At 45.5% G+C, this 19,932-nt stretch overlaps 7 protein-coding genes across 7 annotated transcripts; 3 read left to right on the top strand and 4 right to left on the bottom strand.

Moving 5' to 3' along the window:
• Positions 1 to 208: 208 nt before the first annotated feature.
• CANTADRAFT_23574 (uncharacterized protein) lies at positions 209 to 2,848 on the bottom strand (the record flags this gene model as incomplete). The annotated part of the gene is made up of 1 exon (XM_020206977.1): positions 209 to 2,848. The coding sequence occupies one exon, from the start codon at positions 2,846 to 2,848 to the stop codon at positions 209 to 211; it is 2,640 nt and encodes an 879-aa protein (XP_020062575.1).
• A 1,046-nt stretch (positions 2,849 to 3,894) lies between these two features.
• CANTADRAFT_91902 (uncharacterized protein) lies at positions 3,895 to 5,370 on the bottom strand (the record flags this gene model as incomplete). The annotated part of the gene is made up of 1 exon (XM_020211874.1): positions 3,895 to 5,370. The coding sequence occupies one exon, from the start codon at positions 5,368 to 5,370 to the stop codon at positions 3,895 to 3,897; it is 1,476 nt and encodes a 491-aa protein (XP_020062574.1).
• A 1,823-nt stretch (positions 5,371 to 7,193) lies between these two features.
• Positions 7,194 to 11,729, top strand: CANTADRAFT_27956 (uncharacterized protein; the record flags this gene model as incomplete). The annotated part of the gene is made up of 3 exons (XM_020208221.1): positions 7,194 to 8,739; positions 8,929 to 11,236; positions 11,279 to 11,729. Coding segments are annotated over 3 exons (4,305 nt in total), but the record flags the coding sequence as incomplete, so codon positions are not given.
• A 225-nt stretch (positions 11,730 to 11,954) lies between these two features.
• CANTADRAFT_56349 (uncharacterized protein) lies at positions 11,955 to 12,500 on the bottom strand (the record flags this gene model as incomplete). Its single annotated transcript, XM_020210578.1, has 1 exon — positions 11,955 to 12,500. The coding sequence occupies one exon, from the start codon at positions 12,498 to 12,500 to the stop codon at positions 11,955 to 11,957; it is 546 nt and encodes a 181-aa protein (XP_020062572.1).
• A 68-nt stretch (positions 12,501 to 12,568) lies between these two features.
• On the top strand, positions 12,569 to 13,408 carry CANTADRAFT_27267 (uncharacterized protein). Its single transcript, XM_020208054.1, has one exon. The coding sequence runs from the start codon at positions 12,797 to 12,799 to the stop codon at positions 13,322 to 13,324; it is 528 nt and encodes a 175-aa protein (XP_020062571.1). The 5' UTR covers positions 12,569 to 12,796; the 3' UTR covers positions 13,325 to 13,408.
• Positions 13,409 to 13,923: 515 nt separating this feature from the next.
• CANTADRAFT_56237 (uncharacterized protein) lies at positions 13,924 to 16,722 on the bottom strand (the record flags this gene model as incomplete). Its single annotated transcript, XM_020210567.1, has 2 exons — positions 13,924 to 15,048; positions 15,091 to 16,722. The coding sequence occupies 2 exons, from the start codon at positions 16,720 to 16,722 to the stop codon at positions 13,924 to 13,926; spliced, it is 2,757 nt and encodes a 918-aa protein (XP_020062570.1).
• Positions 16,723 to 17,003: 281 nt separating this feature from the next.
• On the top strand, positions 17,004 to 18,998 carry CEF1 (Cef1p; the record flags this gene model as incomplete). The annotated part of the gene is made up of 1 exon (XM_020206976.1): positions 17,004 to 18,998. One exon carries the CDS (start codon positions 17,004 to 17,006, stop codon positions 18,996 to 18,998), a length of 1,995 nt encoding a protein of 664 aa, XP_020062569.1.
• Between the last annotated feature and the right edge of the window lie 934 nt (positions 18,999 to 19,932).

Here is a 19,932-nt window from a genome sequence, read left to right as displayed (position 1 = left end):
AGATGTAATCTACAGTTCTACAAGTGTTACTACTTCAAAATGATCGATGCTGATTATAGTGTCCTCGCTCGAAATAAGACCCTTGTAACAAAAAAGGCTCATTTCTCATGTGATCGATAGCAAAATCCGCCTCGTCAGCGTGATGGCGGTGGCTCTTATAGGCTTCTGGTGCTTCAGCGGATGGTGATGCGACATTTTTTTTCCCTTCTCACCTGGGAGGCATGGGGCACCCTAGGTCCATATGAATCCAGTTCAAAAGAGGATGGTACACTCGGTACACATATAAGATGTCGCGCAAAGACTCAGAAATCGCCCTGTCGACTTGCCTGGCAAAATGGGGGAAATTTCCGATCAAAATCGTGTAGTAGCCCTCCGTTTTGTAGCTGGCAAAAAGTTGCGACAACTTTTGCCGTAAGAGTTTTCCAACCAGGGCGTGACTTCGATCACAGTAATTTCTCAAATCATTGAAACGAGGATCAATGCTATGTGGCTCTAGAGCTTCAATTATTACCCTCAGAATAGCGCCCCAGCGGTCACCCTTAGAATTCACAAGTGCCTTTTTCAACCCCTTGGGATCTAGGTGGTGCGAGTAGGCGACTGTACCATAACAGGAGTAGAATGTGGTCACAGTTAGTACCATTAGGTTGTCTTCGATGATTCTAGTGAAATGTGAATTCCAACTTTTCAACCTGTTCGAAAATAACCCACTGAGCTCATGGGCCGTGAAATCGGAATCTTTTCCTTCAATTATTAGGTCAACGAATAGTTGCTTATAGTAAGCAAATGCTTCTTCTTTATGTTCCTGCAAAATAATATTTGGCATAGAAAAACTTGCTTCAATCATGGGCACATAATTAGAAATATTCAATTGGTTGTATTTTTTGAAGGATCTCAACCACTGATAGAATTCTGGAAATAAAAAATTAGGGGAGTTTGTGAGAAGAGTAGGCCTTAAACTCAGAAAATTCTTTGCATTGATCAAAGTATAGATGTTTTCAAACTCTTGGAAATGTTGGAAGTCGTCAAAAGAGCATTTCTCGAACCATCTTCGGTGAATAACATGCTCTAAGTTAATTACCTTGTCAACAATTTGTTTGAAAACAAAATCACTCAATTGATCACATTCAGCTAAAATTATGCAACACTCTTCAGGAATTCCTAACAAGTCAAGTCTGTTCTCACCAGTCAACGTCGTTATGATCCAGTCAAAATATGAGTGCAACACTTGCAAATGGTTTGCAACAGTTGCATTAGAAATTTGGTGATATCTATCTACTATATCAGTAGTTATAGTGGTTGGACAGAAGTTGTGAATGAATGCAATAATATCCTTTATGACATCTTTGAGAAAACAAATTAGATGATTGTAGCTTCGATTTGTATATTCTTCACATATCGAGTACTTCAGACATACAGGAGGCTCACCCAATGATTCTAGTATTTGGTCCACATCTAACAACTTCTGATCTTGTGTTATAGATAAGCTGATGCTAGTACGACCCGACTTCATATGAATGGGGGAAGGCCATTTCTGTTGAAGAAGATAATACTGAAACCAGTATAGTCTCCACTTGGATGCCAGAAAATTAGTAATCTCCGGAATTTTATACAACAATCCTCCGTAAATTATTGTTTGGGCTGAATTAATAATTCTTTTGTGTTTCTGGGGCCTATTTTCGGCTTTGACTACCTCCAAGTTGGATCTCAACGAGCTCAAAAAGTCTAGACATTCGTCATTTAGCTCATCTTTGTTCTTGAAACTCTTGAGTAAGTGTTTTTCGTTGATGAGACGTTTTTTTCGATCTTGAAGATTTGAATCTTCTGTGAATATCACGGCCTGTTTATCAGCTATCTCAATCGCTTGCTCAAGTATGGAGTTCACATTGTCAAAGTGAAATTTCCTGAAAATTCGAAACAAGAAGCTGTATGACTTCCACGTCTTATTGAATATCTGGCTACTTTGAGTATCTATCATCCTGCGGAAGTCATGTATAAGCTCGTCTGCAAATTTGTACAAAAGTACGCAAATGAAATTGTGATAGAAACGTTCAGTTGGATCATTATCGATGTTGGAGTTGAAACCAGGATGGCCATAACCATCGTTAAGAAACGAGTTGAAGTCATTAATTAGTAGAAATGCATAAAGTAATGGTCTGAAAGGTTTGCTTGTTCGGACTTCGTTTTCTTCATAGTGTGGAATATTCATGAAGGTAAGGTACTCCAAAAAGTATTTTTCTTTGGAACTCATCAAATAGATAGCTGTTTTGTAGGGAACCTTCCAGATGGAGTCATAAAAGTGGGCCAGAGACAATATTTGCCGGAGAAATTGAAGGCGACTGTGGCTCACCTTCGGCTTGAGATAACCGGATAATTTCTGAGCACACACGGGGCCCAGACTGGGGTGGGTGGAAGTGCTCGTGTTGGATCTCAAGAACTTTTGGGCATTTTTCCTGACTTCAGCCAAATAGCCGAGTTTCCGTCTATTTGCAGACTCGTAGTTGCTGTTCATGGCACGGATGCGCAGCTGGAGCAAAGCACTGCGCTGTTTCTTGATATCTGCGATTCTCTGATCGATCATTTGGGATCTTCTGAGTAGCTTCTGTCGTCTCTGCTCACTGAAACGGGGCCTGGGAGATGTATCTTTCCGCTTGTTCCTTCTCGGGCTGACCGGAGTCAAGTTTTTGAGGATGTACGGAGGGAGTTGAAGATACCCAGATGAGGAGCTGCTCGTAGTAGCATCTTTGGGACATTCGGATTGGGAGGCCCATTCCATTTTGGTAAGAAGTTCGGCGGGGCCAGGCTGGGATGTCCCACTTGGGTCATCGTTGTGACTGGACTCGGAACTCATGGTGTGGGGTGCGTCCACACGGGAAGAAAGACAAGTAATTGATCCGTTCAGAAGCCGACAGCGCAATGTCGAGATGGGTTACGTACGGTGCTTACTGCTCTTCTATGGTGATTCCGGCCCCTGGAGGGGTGCCACAATCTAGGGGATTCTCGCTTTTGCAACTGCTGTCACGTGCAGCGATAAGCCAGCCAGGGTGCTGGGTTACCAAGAATAGAATCCGAGTTGCTCCAGTGTGATGGCGATGGGCCGACGGATCCACAGTTCTAGCCGGTAGTCCCGGTACGGAAGTGCTTGTGGTGGCGTGGACTACCACACTGGTAGCGAACTGGCTGGAGATGAGCTTGTGAGATGTGGGAATGTGGGGTAGAAAGAGGCGAGTGGATGCACTACGGACTTATTGGTTGTTCTGGAAGCATCGCCAGCCAGAACAATGGAGAGCATCGACTGATGATGCTGGCTAGCTGGAAATTGAGCTATCAGTTATGTTGACGTGTTGTTGGGTGCAATATGATGTGCTTCGCTTATCCTTTGGAGACAGATGATGAAGCATGCTAGCGAATATTCTTTAATTATTTTTTGACCCAGTGAGTCGCCATGACGCCGGTTGAGTGAGGGAATTTGGTTAAATTGACTGTTACTTGGGTATTATTCTAATAATAAGTACATCTCCTAACATGATTCTGTCACTTGGGCATTATCACTCCAGTTAGCGAATGACTGTACAAGTTACATATCCTTGAGAACATGTAATTGTATGTATAGTTAACATTCTAGGTTCAAGCTTCACTCTAGTTGAGTATTAATACCCCCTCGACCCCTCGCAACATGATCTATATGATTCTCCTGTTGACTTACAATTTATAGATCTCAATATACTCTACTTCAGTGTATCGAAATTTCTCCTCTAGACATTCTTTATGAATCGACCCTATAATCGGTACAACACTTCGTCTGAATGTAATTCAGACTTCTACACTGGATGTAAGTTGGAAGGCTAACAGGCCCCCGTAGTTCTATAATCTATTAGTTATGCTCTATAATCGCTATTATACACGGTCGTGTTTCTTCTTCGACCAAAATTTGAGACCAGACCCGGATGGTTCGTCGTCATCATGCATGGGGCTCCCACTCAACGAGTGCAAGGTGGTTGATACCGAGTGCAAAAAGTTGGGCGAGTGAGAGGCTCCGTGGGTGTGGTGGTTATGGTATAGTTTGAGGTGGCCCAATAAATTGGAGATGGAGGATGAGGACGACGAGTTGCTGGACAATGCTTCGTTCATCACGGTGTGCGTAGGGGTGGGTTTGTGGAGAAACCGCTTCTTTTTGGACTTGGAGTGGGATTGGGTATGGGAGGTGGTGGGGGAAAGGAGAGGAGATGCTATGGTGGAGGCTGCCTTGGGTACGTTGACAATGGGGTCGTCGTGGTGTGGATCGAACTTGAGGGACGAAGGCGATGCCTGCAACTTGGAGATGGGGCTCTGGAGGGATGGTCCGAGAGAGGTTGCGGGCGACTGTGGCGGAGGCGCCGATACGCTTAACGGAGGTGATGTGATGGGGGAAGCCGTGGCTTCGGACTTATGCTGGTGGAGATAGGTGAGGTATGCGTTTTCTTTGATTAACTGGAGCACCTCGTTTTTGGCCTTGAGCAAGATACCTGGCGGATGCACGCAGTCGACGTTGGTCTCGAGCAAGATCTCTTTGTAGAGCTGCTCCGACAAGTTGATCTGTTCGGGGGCGTCGTTGACGATATAGTTGGAGATGATGAGGCCCCACTGGGACGAGAGGATGTCCTGGTCAAAGTCGCTGATGTGCACGTCATTGTGGTCTTCGTCGTCTTCCAGGTCTTCGTTGACGTTACGCTGGAACATGTCGTCCCATGCTTTGGTGTTCTGCTCTGAGAGCTCTTGGGACGTGCCGAGATCGTCTATGGTCGACACGAACACGTCGTCCACCGACTCAGGTGCCGCGAGGTTGAGGTTGTTAATGCTGGTGTTGATGCTGTTGCTGTAGAACGCGTTGAGGTCGTCTTTGGACGGCGTTTTGCGCATGTGGTCGCTGTGCAAGTACTGGCTGATGCTGGGGCTGGGGGTGTTGTTGAGACGATCGCGCCTGGGTTTGGATGTGTGGTTGGTGTTGACGAAGGGAAAGATGCGATCGTAGTAGTATTCGTACTTGTAGACCTCGATGAGGAAGCGGAGGTTTTCCTGGCAGTGGAGTTTGGCCACGAGCCGCTCAAACTGGGCCACGCACTGTTGTTTGGTAGCGTCTGTGGGATGGTTGATGGCGCGAAGAAAGCACTGGTTGACTATATCGTCGAGCGAGGGAGGTCCGCTACACACATGAGGCGACGAGGAAGTGTCGTTGTTGTGTTTGGAGGTGGGGGGCGACGCCACGTAGGCGTACTGACTGTTCAACGAGGACGGTTTGGTCGGTATAGGGTACTGGAACAGGTAGTGGGGGGCCTGCGGTAGCGGCGCAGGCAGGACGGGGGCCTGCGAGGAGCCTCCGCTGGGGTTATTCATGATGGTGAAGAGCAGAATCTCCAGATCTGGCACACTATATAGGACTAATACAGAAACAAAAAAGAAGGAAAAAAATTGTTCGAGAAGGCAAAAAGAAACGAGCACGCACAGGAACGTGTGGGAGAAAAGACGACAGGCAGCGGGGGGCAGGAAGCAGAAGAGGAAGAGGAGGTCGAGGTAGTGGTGGTAGTAGCGGTGGCGGTAGCGGTGATAGTAGTAGTGGTATGGTGGAGCGGTGGTAGAAGTTGTAGTGGCAGTGGTAGTGGCAGCGTGGTGTGGATGGCCAATTGGCGTGAGATCCGCAACGCGCGCAGGCGTTGATTGCTCGCGATAACGGTTATTGCTGCGGAGCTGGTTGCTGAGGGCGTGGGGAAGCAGATGGGTGCAGCGGGACACCGGAAGCCCAGGGGCCAGGGCCTTGGGCCAGAGCCAGCCCGGTACAGGAGGAGGTATGTGTGCCAATTGTCCAGTGGAACACTCCGATGGAGGCCCCTAATAGCGAGTGACCTTGTTACCGTCACCGCGTGCGTTTTGTGTCCGAGACAAGCGCAAAAGTTTGCGAGAACGGCATTTCTTTTCGGTTTCAGGGTCCAGCCCAAAGCGGCGTCCGAGCCATTCTGGCGGTCAGCCTCGTCTACAGGGTAGTCAGCGCCACTAGGAGCTGGTACGGATGCTTTCAAGCCTGCAGTGCCATGCCCTCCGATGATCGGCCAGATGCCGGAGTCGGGAATCTCGAGAAAATAGAATGATGCTCCGTTACGACACATGCGCCTCTAATGTAGGCTCGCCTAACCTCGCACCCGGTGGGTGCATATGGGATGGCGTCCAGCCGTTCTCGCGGATGGAAGACATCTCAGATTGGCTGAGCCTCGCGACGCCAATGGAACCACAGGGGGGCTCAAGGAGGGTGTCGAACAGAAACGGCCGTCCAGTGGTGCTTGGGGCTCGGAACACCTTGCGGCTAGACTGAGACACTGTATACAAGGCGTGGGGTGGCCTCCCGGATAAACTTGCGGATTATTTACCCAGACGCCAGTTCCTGCAGTTGACGCCATGCTTGCAACGGGTGGTGCCACTTTGGCGTGCACCCGCATCACCACAAACGTGACAGGTCACGCTGGGGCAGGCGACATGGCACGTGACCAGTCACGAGCCCATCCTTCCTAGTACCCCGTTCCGGACTTCTTCCTCCACTGTGGAATCATGCCCTTGGCTAGCCACTTTATGCACACCTGATCTCCCTGCCTAATCGTGTGCACTCCCCATTTTTTAGCGACACCCCCTACCCTCCCTTATCTATTGCTCTCCCTAATCACTGATCTGCTCATCAATACCACTGTCGGTATTAATTCCAATTGTTCCTGGTACAGTCCCTCTGCTGAGCATTCCTCAATTCAATTGGCCCCCTGGTCCGAGTGCCCCTGAGCCCCATCTGCTTTCCCACTCGATCCAGATCAGTCAAGTGACCCCTGATTTCCATCCACCAGGTGAGATACAAGTGTTGAGTCCGAGAACTCCTTGAGATATCTTTACAGGTCAACGCACCAGTGGTAACCATATATTGTGGTATCGTGTCTAAGCCTAGTATCCTATCAAGAGTATCCTATCAAGAGTATCCTTATCTTACGAGGTTCTATCTGAGTGGTATCTATATTCTAACAGTAATATTTTTATCTTCGGAGGGTCCTCCTTAAGACTATTCTGATCTTAAGTATCCTTATCTTGTGGTTATCCTATCCTCATTCATCATGCTCCTGAGCCGGATCCTAAAGCGCATAGGTGCCTCAGGCCACAAGGGCCCCTGGCTATACTGCTCCAGACGCTTTGCGACCTCTTCTGAGGACGACTTCGAGATCGACTTAATCACCTTAAAAAAGACTCCGAGAAACCATTCCAGCCCCGACTCGCGGCTTACGTCGGCATTCGAGCTGTTATCTTACTTCGAGTCGTTCAAGCCCCGCAACGTGGACCACGACTACGTCAAGCAGTCAATCACCAAAGTCAAATCGCATGTGGCACCCCCTGCCCTGCCTTCCGTGGAGGAAGAAGATAAGGGCTACCTTCAATTCGTGGAATTGTACCGCCTGGAACTCCAGCAGTTCTTGAAGTTCATCAATCAATCCTATAACGCCAAAATCAGCCAGTTCAATCAATTGACCTCGCTTGAGGTCTTGAACGCATTGTACGTGTTCAAAAACTACTATCAAAAAGGAAAAATCCCAGAGGTCACCAAGTATAACGCTGCCTCCTATAACCACATGTTCGGCCGGTTCGTCACGTACCTCACCAAGGACAAGTTGTTTCCCCAAACCCTCTCCAACGACCTCATCCCTTATGTCAATGACTTGAAGATTTTGCAGTCGTTGTACAAGGACGGAGTAGGTAACTTTGTGGAGGAACTCAACTCGTTGTCCACGGAGTTCGATTTCGATCGTATCGAGACCTGCTCTCAGCTCCTGGACGAAATCAATAAGACTCTTGACCAGTTTACTGATTTTCTAAACAGGAACCAGCAGGACAACGAATTCAAAGTCGACTCCACTTTTTTCAGAATTCTTATTCAAATCAATAGGTACAAGTCATTGAAAAAGGTGTTAGATTCACATCCTGATGTGGCTGTTCGTCATTTGAGAACTATCCTCAACGATCCTGATAGTATCAAGATTAACCTAGGAATTAAGCAGTCGTCAGGTATCACCAGCGAAATTCAAAACTCTTTGAATGTAGCTGCTCCATACTATCAAGTGTTGAGATGTATCGAAGACATTGAGATATCTGACTATGATTCCTTCCTCAAAACTGCACCTTCATTGTATGAGTGGGCAAAATCTGATGACAAGAAAATTATTCAAGGTGCCTCCTTCAGAGTCTTGCAGGTGTGTTTGTCACTATTCAATAGTGGCTTGGTATCGGAGGGTGAATCGAGCCACATATTGAATTATTTAACTTCTGGAAATACTTTTGGCAAGCATAACTTGATAGAGGTGGTTCCGGGAAACACTCTTTTGAATTACGAACTTACCATCTTTAAGTACTCTGGTTTGTTTGACTCTTTGGATATTTTGAAATTGGTCAGAGCCCATTCGGGTGGTTCGTTTGCGACTAAATCTACCACCGAAATTGTCAAATCATTAGAGACTTACGTCTCGAGCAACACACTGAAATTTGTTGCAGAAGAGCTAGTATTAGTAGACAATGCTCTCCATTGGTTTGTCTACTACGTTCCCTGGTCCGATTTCGCTATTTTCGATCAAATGATCGAGAATAGAAAATGGATTCAAAAACTAGCAGAACAAAATCTGCAAACGGCTCAGAAATTCAACAATTTATCATCTAAGGATGCATTGGACTTGTTTAACAATCAACAACGTCTAATTTTAATCGAGTTTAAGGAATGGCTCGGCGGACATAATTTGGGAACCTTCAACTCTTCAAGGTTATCGTATCTATTCTCCCGGTTTAAGAACTTCAAGAACAGTGGTGAAGAGTACGAACAGGTCTCTAATATTTTGAGTAATTATGCCAGTGAGTACTATTTCTCGGATGTCTTGGATGAAGTTGCCTATGCTACGAAGCCCTATGTCCAAATTCCTGACGAGTTGAAGCTTGAAGATTTTGTTAATGAGTTACTGATCCTTCAGAGAGATGTATTGAGGATGGACTTCGAAGCAGCCAGTTCGTCGCAAATTCTTAAATGTTTAAATGAGGAAATTGAAAAAGCATTTGCAGGCACTTCAAAATATCTTGATGAGGAATCTGTTTTTGAATATATCAGATTAATGCGAAGATTGGATCAATTGTTTGATTTGAACGGCGATCATACTGAAGTTTTGGACGCATTATTGAGAAGTCACTCAGTCTTTGAACAGATGGAATTGCGGATCCAAGAAAAGACCCCTGAAGAGTATGTTCAAATACCAGATGAGTTAGGGTTGCACAAATATATCAAGGAATTGGAAATATTGAGGGATGACGAATTGAAGAAACCTTTCAAGAATGCATCTGTTCTGGAAATTCAATCTTTGTTAAGTGCAAGGATTGATGACATATACGCGAACTTAAATGAATCGTCAACTAATTCGAGAATGAATAGTCTGAATGTCATTCAGTTCGTGAAATTGAGTAAAAGATTAGCCAGCTTATTTGAAATCAACGGTGGAAATGCAAACATCCTAGACACCTTACTATATAATCAACAAGTATGTGATGATCTTGACTCGAAATTGGCACTGCAAAAGAATAATGAATACGTTCAAATTCCGGATGATTTGGAATTGCACAAATTCTCTGATCAACTTGAATGCTTCCGTGATGAAGTTTTGAAAAAGCCATATAGAGATTACAGCCCAGATGAAATTAATTCATTATTGGACAAAACTATCGACGACGTGATAGGTAAAGGATTGGTTATCCAAGGTTCTAATATCAATTCGGATACGATTTACAATTATGTCAAACTCAGTAAGAGATTAACCAGATTATTCAATACTAATGGAGGTTACACTGAGGTTTTGGACACATTAATTCACAGTCAAAGTGTTTTCAAGGATTTTGAAAAGAAGATTGGGAATACTCTGAAAAAGTTTGAAGCGAAGAGGTTTATTAAAGGTAACCCCTTGGCTTATAAACAGATTCCTGATGATTTCCACTTAGAAGAATATACTCCAGAATTGATTCAATTGAAAAATGAATTGGGACAGGAATTTAAAATAACCCCAGCTCAAGAGATAATTGATAGGTTGGGTCAATTCATAGAGAGGGAATCTAATCTTGACAAAAAAGTAACCTGGATCCAACTTCAGAGAAACTTGAGAATGCTCTTCAATCATAACAATAATGCCACTTTTGTTTTGGATAATATCCTAGTGAACAGTGAGGTTTTTTTGAAGTTTGAGTCCAATAAAGCATTTAATACCTTGTCAAATAAAGAGAGCTCATTGATTGGAGAAAACAGCATTTTGATTAATGACTCCCTTGAATACATTGAAAGGTTTTTGAAGAAGCTGGAGTTGATCGCAAAGAATGGTATTTGGGAATTAACCTCGGATGAGTTTAGTGAATTGTTGAAGGAGTTTGGGAGAACTGTGGATAAAAATGCTTATGATTATCCAATTTATTTAAACTTGGTACAAGAATTGGAAAGATTCAATTCGAACCTTGAGTATTATCCTAATTTTCTTCAGGAATTGTATGAAATCAAGTTGAACAATTTGGACAAAAGATTGACTAAACAAGACGTGGAAGTGATTTATAAAGCATTCATCGAAAACTTCGAATATGAGGATGAAAACACGGAACATCTGGAACCCATAAGCACATTTGATATGAGTGAATTTAGAGATGTTTCAAAGGATGCTGTTAAACTTAGTGTACCCAAATATGAAGTTGTTGATGAAGCAGAAGCGGTTGCGCTCAAATCTGACTATAATGATTCTGAAAAGTTGCTATCCATACTAAGCAAAAGTGAAGAACCGTTAGACCTAGAGAACAACTCAGTCTTGGGTTACCATATGGAGAATGATCCTGAAGAGAGAAGTGAACTGGACATTAGGGATGCTGTTTCGATTGCGTTGAGCGGGCGCAGTTCTTTTAAGCCCAAGCAAGTGAAGCAAAAGAAGCAAAAGTACGACAACCAGGAATTTGAAAACTCTATTGCATCTACAAGCGAGTTGTCTGATTCCATTTCGTCTTCTTTGGAGAATTTCTTACAGAATGCTAAGAAGGAACAAGAAATGATAAACGAGATGAAGTTCAGACAGTCGAGAGCGTTCGATTGGAACAATAGTATGTCAAACTCACACAGATCATTGGAATCACACAATTTTTTTGATCCACTCAACTCGAGGCCTGGCCGTTCCAACAACTTGTTTTTCCCATCTTCTGAGTTGGTCGAACCAGATCTCATAAGCATGGAGTACTTATTGTTAACTTTAGAGGGCGCTACAATCAAGTCCGATAAGTCTTCTATTGGAAATCTCCCAGAACTGGACATCTTCAAGATTCTAAACACTTTTGAAAAGCAGGATTTGGATAAGTTTATTAAGAATTTCAAGAGACTCCAAAGAAGTAATTGGAAGGTGGTGGGAAGCAAGATAGAGGGAGATCAAAAGTACTTGATCTTATCGCGCCCCAGCATCAGTAAGTCCAGAATAGTTTTGAATCGGATTAAAACGCTCTTGGCTACCACGGGGGCTATTCTTGCTTCATTGGTTGCACTCAATCTCTGGTTTGAGGAGACTGTTCCTGGAGAGAAACTACAACCCACGGTTCGAGAGCAAACACGTGTCGAGCCAGTGGAAAGTCATGCGCTCGGCCAGGAGCAGCCAGCGACTACGTCCAGCTGGAGGAGCCTATTATGGAGTGATAGAGAATAGGGAATTACGAGGCTGTGGTTTAGGTTCATCTGGTATGAAAATGAATATTTATGATATTAAATAAATGATTTGTTAAATGATCGTAGAATAATCTAGCCGAGGCGAGTAGAACAAGATGGTAATGGAGCGTAGCACTTCAAGGGTGGTTTAGGTCGTAATCTATGTGGAAAGAAAGGTTAAAACTTGGGGTGGAGAGCCATGCATATCAGTTTACTCGTCCATCTTGACCTCCTTGCTAGGCATGCTCTCCATGTCCTTGTACACATGCACGAACTTCATCACCGTTGTGCCACCAGTGGTTCCGTTCCAGGCCCTGATTCTGTCGACTGTTTCCTTATCAGTCAAGTTGGGGATCTTCATTCCGGTCTCGTAAACGTGTCTGTCGTGCTTGACAGCCTCTTCCAAGATCTGTTGTCTGTTGGTTTGGGGTCTGCCGGGTCTTCTGTCTGCTCTCAACTGATCGAGCTCATCGTCGTATCTTTGGATGAACAATTCCACAAATCCCTTCATTTGCTTCAAGGTGAAGGTTTCGAATTTGCTGAAGTCCTCATCATCCTTGATCAATTTCTGGAGGAAGAATATCACTGCAAGTTCATTTTCTTTCTGTTCCAAAGATTTGAGCTTTTTGGCGGTGATCTTCTTGTCTCTTAAGGTGGCTCTGTTAAGTTGCTTGAACTTTCTTCCCTTGATGTGGATGGTTCCAGTGGACTTGGAAAGGTTTTTCGTCACCTTGTTGAGGTTGTGGGCGAGAGGCATGGCGGAGAAGGACGAGGATACCGTTGTGGGTATTGGCGAGATGGATCATCTCATCGGGAGGGAGGGACATCCTGCATATAAGCACAAATCTTCCCAAGCCCACCAAGCTCTAGAAGACCCAGGAATGGCCCATCAGTGGTCTCCCAGCCCCATAAGCCCCTCCAGGTTCTCCTAGCCACCCCAGCGGTCTCCCTGTCCCGTGGTGTTAGCCACCAGAGAACGGTTCTAGTCGTGTGCGACTCCATCCAGTCAGTAAAAAATCTTCAACTGTTCCACCAACACCATCCACACCCAAAATGGCCAAGTACACTGAAGAACAATTGATTGAGCTCAAAGAAGAAGCCTACGTTCCACAAGAGGGAATTTTGGAGGCGTTCAACCAGATGGTCGAGCAAGTCCGCGAACACGCCGCCGCCGAGTACGAAAAGCACAAGAGTATCAAATGGGGTAACGGAGACACCTACATCGATGAAAACGGAAACGAGCGTTCCTACAACCATTTGAACCGTAGAAGAGCCTCCAGATCCAGTGGCAACAAAAACCCACGTAAGAAGACCGGCGAGCAGCAGGTGGATGAAGACGGATGGGCCACCTTCAGCAAGGCCAAGAAGTCGTTTGGTGCTGAAGATGAGGACGACAGACAGTCCTTCAGACAGGCAGTCAAGGACGGTCTGATTGGTCCTAACAACGCCGTCAGAGTCAAGCCCAACAACAAGAACTTGGGCTCGTCCAAGGCTGTGGATCCCAGAGACGCCATTGCTGACAAGCACACCAACACTTTTAACGCTTTTGAAGCTTTGGGGGATGACGACGATGACGAATAGTTGATAATAGGTTAATAATACGAGGGAGCTAGCCGTCTAGCGACCAGGCAGGACTTTACGGTGTCTTTGTAGAGGTGGTCTGCCCACTAAACCGTGTAGACTTTCCAATTATGTGGCACGCTACATACTTGACTCACATAGCTCATTTGTATAGCATTGGCTCGTATCTCCGGCTCGAGATACATCGGCTGAAATGTCAGGGTCTTATTGTGGATTTCGCCAAATCAGCCACACCTGGAAGACCAGACAAGTCCAACAATTTGATGCTAGAAACACTATCAATAGACCAGTCGAATGCACACGAGGCACTTCTGTGGAAGAGAAATGACATAGTTATGGATAATTCACTATTGGCAATTTTCTATCCCTATCCCTGAATTCTAACTTGGGTAAACTGTCGTAAGACATTAAGGACTCAACTGATAGATTTTCCTAGTCGTGAGACATTAACGGTCGCTTAACTGACAGGATATCCCAGACGAGACCCTGTGGTCAATTAGGCCATTCTAACACTATATTACTTGAACTCTACATAGTTACGCGGATGTCTTTTTATTCATTTCTTTAAGAGAAACGACCTGCATTTTTTAAATCATCTTTCATACAACGATGGCAGTGTCATCGTCGCTGTCCAAACCTCCCAAAATAGAGTCCATATCGGAGGTCACCATCTGTCTGTTGAGAACTGATCCCGGACCAGTTGACAAAGAAACAGCGTCAGGGTTAAACGAAGGCATTCTGAGAGACTTGTGCTCCAACATTGAGTCCTTCAAGTCAGACACCTTAGGCAAGTTGTAATACTTAGGCTCAACCTCGGAGGCATGATCATGCGCCAAAAGGCTTCCCAATAATCCATGAGCTCCTCCGTTGTTCAACACATTAGCTCTATGGTTGTGGATTTCTGAATGAATAGAAGTAATGTCGTTAACATTTCCAAGACCTAACGTGGTATTATGGTTTCTGAACGAGTAGTTGGCAGTTGCTTGATCATTGATTGATGCAGATTCTGCTACCCCGTTTCCGTTGATTGGTCCGATGGTACCGTTGGTACTTTCGCTAGCACTGAAAGGACCATTGAGACTACTGATGTGTGGTTCGCTGCCCAAGCTCAATTGCAATGGTCTGTTAGGATTAATCCATTTCGAAGTGAAACTGTTTCCTGCCACGAAATCTTGGAGCGCCTTCTTTGATTCATTGAATCTCAAAATACCATCTTCATCGGTGTGGCTACCGTGAATTCTGGAATTTTGCAAAAGCTCTTCATCCGTGGGTTCCCCATCAATATCTTGAATCCAAACCTTGTTCAATTTTCTAAACTCAATATCAACCAATAAGTTACTGTAGAACGTTGATGAACATGCATAGTCTTCCAACTCATCAGGATACATCTCATCTAAGGATTTTAAACTGTGATACATTATCACATGTCCAATACTATCCTTAAACTTAGTAGTCTGAGTGAATTCATTCACCTTTGAAAATTGGAACATCCAGTGGTAGAAAAAGGGAAGGAAATTGCTGACAAAATTCACTCCAAGCACACTCAACATATCTTTCATGATTTCAGTCAAAAGTGACGCGTTTTCAATGTTTGGAAACTCAGTCGTGTTAAAAAATTTGTCAACGTAGATCAAGAAATGACTAATGAAGTTATCATTAATGGTGATATACTGGTTTGCATCTGGGATAGCATAGTTTTTATTGTCATCATTGAAATTGACTGGCTTGCGTACGGTAGAACCCCTTCTGGATATGCTCAAATCAACTGGCTCTGAAGCAGGTGGTTCACTAGAGTCTCGTGAGTCGGATTCTTTCACAAGTTCGTTGTTCAAAAAGTTTCTAAAAACCTTGAGGTACTTCCTTTGGATTTCATTCTTCTGAGAAATAGTCAACGAAGAATGAGACTTTTGATTGGAGAATTCAGAATCAATTGCCAAAATTGCCAAACTGATATCCCAATGCTCCAAGTTAACATGGTTTCTGCTAATTGTACTTGTGTTTTTCTGCAAAAGGTTGAACATGATGGAAATGTTTTCCAACAATGTAATAACTAGTTTGTGTATTTTATCACCAGAAATCTTAGCTTCACCAACTTCAGTGGAGAAGGAAAATTCCAACACAGAGTCAATCTTTATCAAGATCTCCTGGATAGAGTCTGGAACTTGATCAAAGTAATAGATATGCGTGGACAAGTTACAGATACAATTCGAGTACACCATTGATAATCTGTCAACGTCTTCCACTTTCAAGAATTTGGACTGGTGAATGATCAACCCTGACTGCAACGATAAGATTTGTTGTATGAGATCAGAGATTGAAAGACCTATCATATTGACATCCGAGGAAACGAGGCCAAGAACATAGTTGGCATACTGACTTTGGGTGTCATATTTGGGCAGCTTTTGTGTTGCCGAGTGGGCGATGGTTGAAAGGCGAGAGAGAAGCGTTCTCAAAGTGACAAAACGTAACTGGACAGGAACCCAGGTGGTGCACATTTCCAAGAAGGTGGTGCCCCAAGATTGTTCAACAACCGACTCGTGGCAGTAGTTGATGACTGCCTGGGTAACTTCTGCGATCTGGGTGGTTGCAGAGGTGTTGAAGAAGGCCTTGATGCCTCTAAATGCCTCCTCAGTGATGTCATCTGCGGTCAAGGCGTCGTTGTCAAAGTCCTCATCGATGTGCTTGTAGATCTCCTGGTTCTGCCTGGTCAGGGCGACCTTGGAGAGACGTTCGCCACCGGTCTCAACATTGACACTGGCGTTGAGTCTGTTCTCCAACGATCTCTGGCTACAGGCGCTGTGGATGGTTTGGATGTAGACGGGGATCGAGAGGCCAATGAAGCGTTTAGCGTAGGCAGCATCGTGGCCAATGCAGTTGGCGAGGTGTCTGGAGGCCATCAAGGCGGTCATTTTCCACTCCAACTGGTGGGGAGTCTGGGCCTTGGAGTTTGCCATGCCAATGGCCACCAACGACTCGGACAACTTGGAGAAGAGGTCCATAAACACCCCGTCACCGGGGAATAACGCATTGTTGAGGTTGTGGCAGAACACGCCGTAGGTGCTCAACACACTCTTGGCCAAGGCCAAGTCTTCGATGTGGGCAATCCGGTGGAGAATGGTGCAAACATGCGATGCAAAGACATTCAAGTCGTCGGAGCACTTGTCGATCAACGCAGCAAGAATGGCCAAGGTGACCTGGAGGTTGCCGGCACGGTTGCGGCTGACGTCGGACTGGTTGCGTTTCTCTAAGAAGTTGGCGACCTTCTCAAGCTTGACACGGCGGGTGGAGGCGTAGTAGAGAAGGTACGAGAGCTCTGACGGGTTGGGCTTCTTGTCGACGCCCTTTCCGGGCGGGTAGCACTGTAGAATGAGCTTCTGGTGCTTGGAGTGGATGAACATGTGGTGGGTGGCTCCGGTGCTGGGCAGTTGTTGTGGTGGGGTTCTGGTGCTGGAGTGCTAATGCTGGAGTCCTCGTGCTGGAGTGCTAATGCTGGTGTCCTGGTGCTGGAGTCTGGAGTTCTGATACTCTGCTCTCTGGCTTCGACCGCTGGTGTGGCCGTGGTGGAATAGCCTGTTGTGCTCGTGCGGTTCGTGCTGATCACAGGATCGCACTTGGCCGTGGCGGTAGTGGAGAAGACTTCAAATCTCACCAGCAATTTTCACACCCACGGAACAACGGCATGGCACCACCGATCTACGTGAAAGGAGGGGCATGGACCAACATCGAGGACCAGATCCTCAAGGCGGCAGTGTCCAAGTATGGACTTAATCAGTGGTCGCGGGTTGCGCTGTTGTTGACCAAGAAGCTGGCCAAACAGGCCAAGGCCCGCTGGAACGAGTGGTTGAACCCAGCGGTGGCGCGTGGCGAGTGGTCACAGCTCGAGGACGACAAGTTGTTGAGCATGGCGCGGTTGATGCCCAACCAGTGGCGGACTATTGCGCCAGCGATGGGCCGGACCGCCACTCAGTGTGTGGAGCGGTACCAACGGTTGTTGGACGGGGCGCTAGGCGCTACAGGGAGTGCTGACGACGACCTAGGCCTCAGTGGTCCAGGCATGGAGGCCATGCCTGCGGCAGGTCCCCAGGCGGGAGATATCAACGTCAACCCCGAAAGCAAGCCTGCCAGACCCGACTTGGATGACATGGACGAGGACGACCGTGAGATGCTCGCAGAGGCCAAAGCACGGCTTGCCAACACCCAGGGCAAGAAGGCCAAGCGGAAGGCCAGGGAACGAATGCTTGTTGAGAGCAAGCGCATTGCGTTGTTGCAAAAGCGACGCGAGCTCAAGGCTGCTGGAATCAACATCAGCCTTGAGAGCAGGAAGAAGAAGAAGGAGTTCGACTACAACGCCGATATCCCGCACGAACGAGCACCTCTAGCCGGGTTGTACGACGTCTCGGAAGAAACGGCGGCAAACGAGCTCGAACGAGGCAAGTTTAGCACCGAGGTGGCCAGGCACGGAATGGACATGAAGGAGGTGGACGACAAACACAGAAAAGACAAAAGGTCTGAAACAGAAGATGCGCAGAGAAAGGCCAAGCAGAGCATTAAGGAGATCGAGGCCGCTGCCGAACTCTATACCGACTTCGAACAGGAAAACTTGAAGAAGAGAAAGTTGGAACTTCCTGAGCCGGAGGACAGCAAACGAGCTAGAGCTAAATCAGAAAATTTGGAAGCCCAGGTTGATTTAGATACCCAGATTTTGAGCAAGGCCAAAGAGCTCATTGCCCAACAGGCGACCAAGTCGACGCTTTTAATTGATGATAGTACACCTATTAACAAGCAAAGCACCTCCAGTCCCCACAAATCTAAGGATGCCGCAAAAGAAGCAAAAAGAGCGGTTGCAAAGGCAAAAAGTGCACTCGTTGCTACATTAAAATCCCGTTTCAGTCTGCTCCCAAAGCCCCATAACGAGCAGGGAGTTATCATTCCAAGCTTTGAATCTAAGGAAGAGGTTTTAAAATTGGACACAGACGATGTCCCTTCTGCCGATGAAGGTGAACGCTTACGAAACCTTGAGATTTTGAGGCAATTAGACGAGGAGAAATCCAAGTCGAGAAGGTCACAAGTAGTCCAACAGGGCCTTCAAATTCCGAATCCTGCATTATTAGACAAAGTTCAGGAACCAAAATCACAACTTGGAAAACTTATTCATAAAGAGCTACTTGATTTAATACGGTCAGATTATAGAAAGTACCAGGACCAGCTGTTTAAAGGTAAGTTGGTTGAGGATTTAGATGAAGAGATTCACGAGCTAGTGACCAATGAGATCGCAAAGGAACTAACCCAGATGAACACGGATCAGCTACACTCTGGGGTTAACTCTAGCTCAGTGATGTCTTATAAACTTCCAGAATCTTTTGAGATCGCTGAGAAAGGCATCGCCAAACTTCACAAATACCACCAGAAGGCAGTATCCAAAGAAAATAAATTATTCCAGAGTATCAACTACGATGGGTATGAACAGAAGAAGTTGAACCTTATTTCTGAGATTCACAACGAGTTCAACGAGCTTTCCAACGCGGAAATCGAGCTTTCAGTGGTTTCGGATTCGGCCCAAAGAGAAGAAATCGCGATGGTAAACCGAAGCACGAAGATGAAAGCGATGGTAGACCGCTTGACGGAAGTGGAGCACCGTATCGAGGAAAAGATCAGGCTGGCCAAAGTCAGCTAGTTACCACTCCCAACATTTTTGCCACCACTATCACATGTATATTAACGAGATTTAACGAATAAATAATGAACAATAATAGACGCACATGATCAGCAATCTTCAGGACAACAGTATTCTGCACTATGCGGGGCACTACTTACCGTGGATCTTTATTCTCGATCACGAGCCGCACCTAGATACTTTGCTTGAGATCTGCATTAGGCATTTGTGGGCTCAAGATCGGTTTCTTTTCTCTCAGCTCGGATAAGGAAGGCTCATCAGCTATGACGAGGCTAGAAAAACGGCGTCTCTCTGTAATATTTTCTCTAAAACCACCACCTAGCTTCCATGTTCTACTGTGAAAGAGCCAGATAGGTTATAGATTTCGAGCCTGTATTCGAAATCTTACATCATACAATTTATTACCTTTTTAGATATCTTTTGTAGTGATTGGATTATCAATGTAGCTTTGTGCCTCCAGCAAGTATATAACTCTTGTGGTGCTTTTGCTCAAAATACCACGCATATCACCACCTATATGAGGTAAGATTGGTTACAGGATTGAAGAGCGATCTCAATGGTAGTTTAAATTTTCCATCTATACATTAGGTCTGCCATATTTACTAAACACTTAGTATCTTGGGGCTGAAGAAGCGACAGGGGCATATTTGACTGGACAGTTATTGATGCACTGCTGGAAGGGGTACCGTAGCCGATTGCTGCCACGAAAAGTATGCTCCTTAGGTTAGAAATGTGAAGACTTATCTGTAAACAATTTGACTGGTAGGTTAAAAAAGAATTTAAATTCCCCTACACCTAGGGACATACTGGGCCAAATTTGAGTGCTACGAAGATTAGTCCGGACTTATTTTAAGTCACCAGCATGTTTAATGTAGCAAAGGACCTTTAAATCAATAATAATCAGACCCTTTACATGCATATAAACGCACCAATC

The sequence above is a fragment of the Suhomyces tanzawaensis genome (assembly GCF_001661415.1).
Source record: "Suhomyces tanzawaensis NRRL Y-17324 unplaced genomic scaffold CANTAscaffold_7, whole genome shotgun sequence".
NCBI classification, from domain to species: Eukaryota; Fungi; Ascomycota; class Pichiomycetes; order Serinales; family Debaryomycetaceae; genus Suhomyces; species Suhomyces tanzawaensis.
This window is presented reverse-complemented; position numbering and strand designations above follow the sequence as displayed.

What these genes read in the sequence shown, in the direction of transcription:
- CANTADRAFT_27267 (XM_020208054.1), top strand. Translation starts at nt 12,797, where the DNA reads ATGGCCAAGTACACTGAAGAACAATTGATTGAGCTCAAAGAAGAAGCC.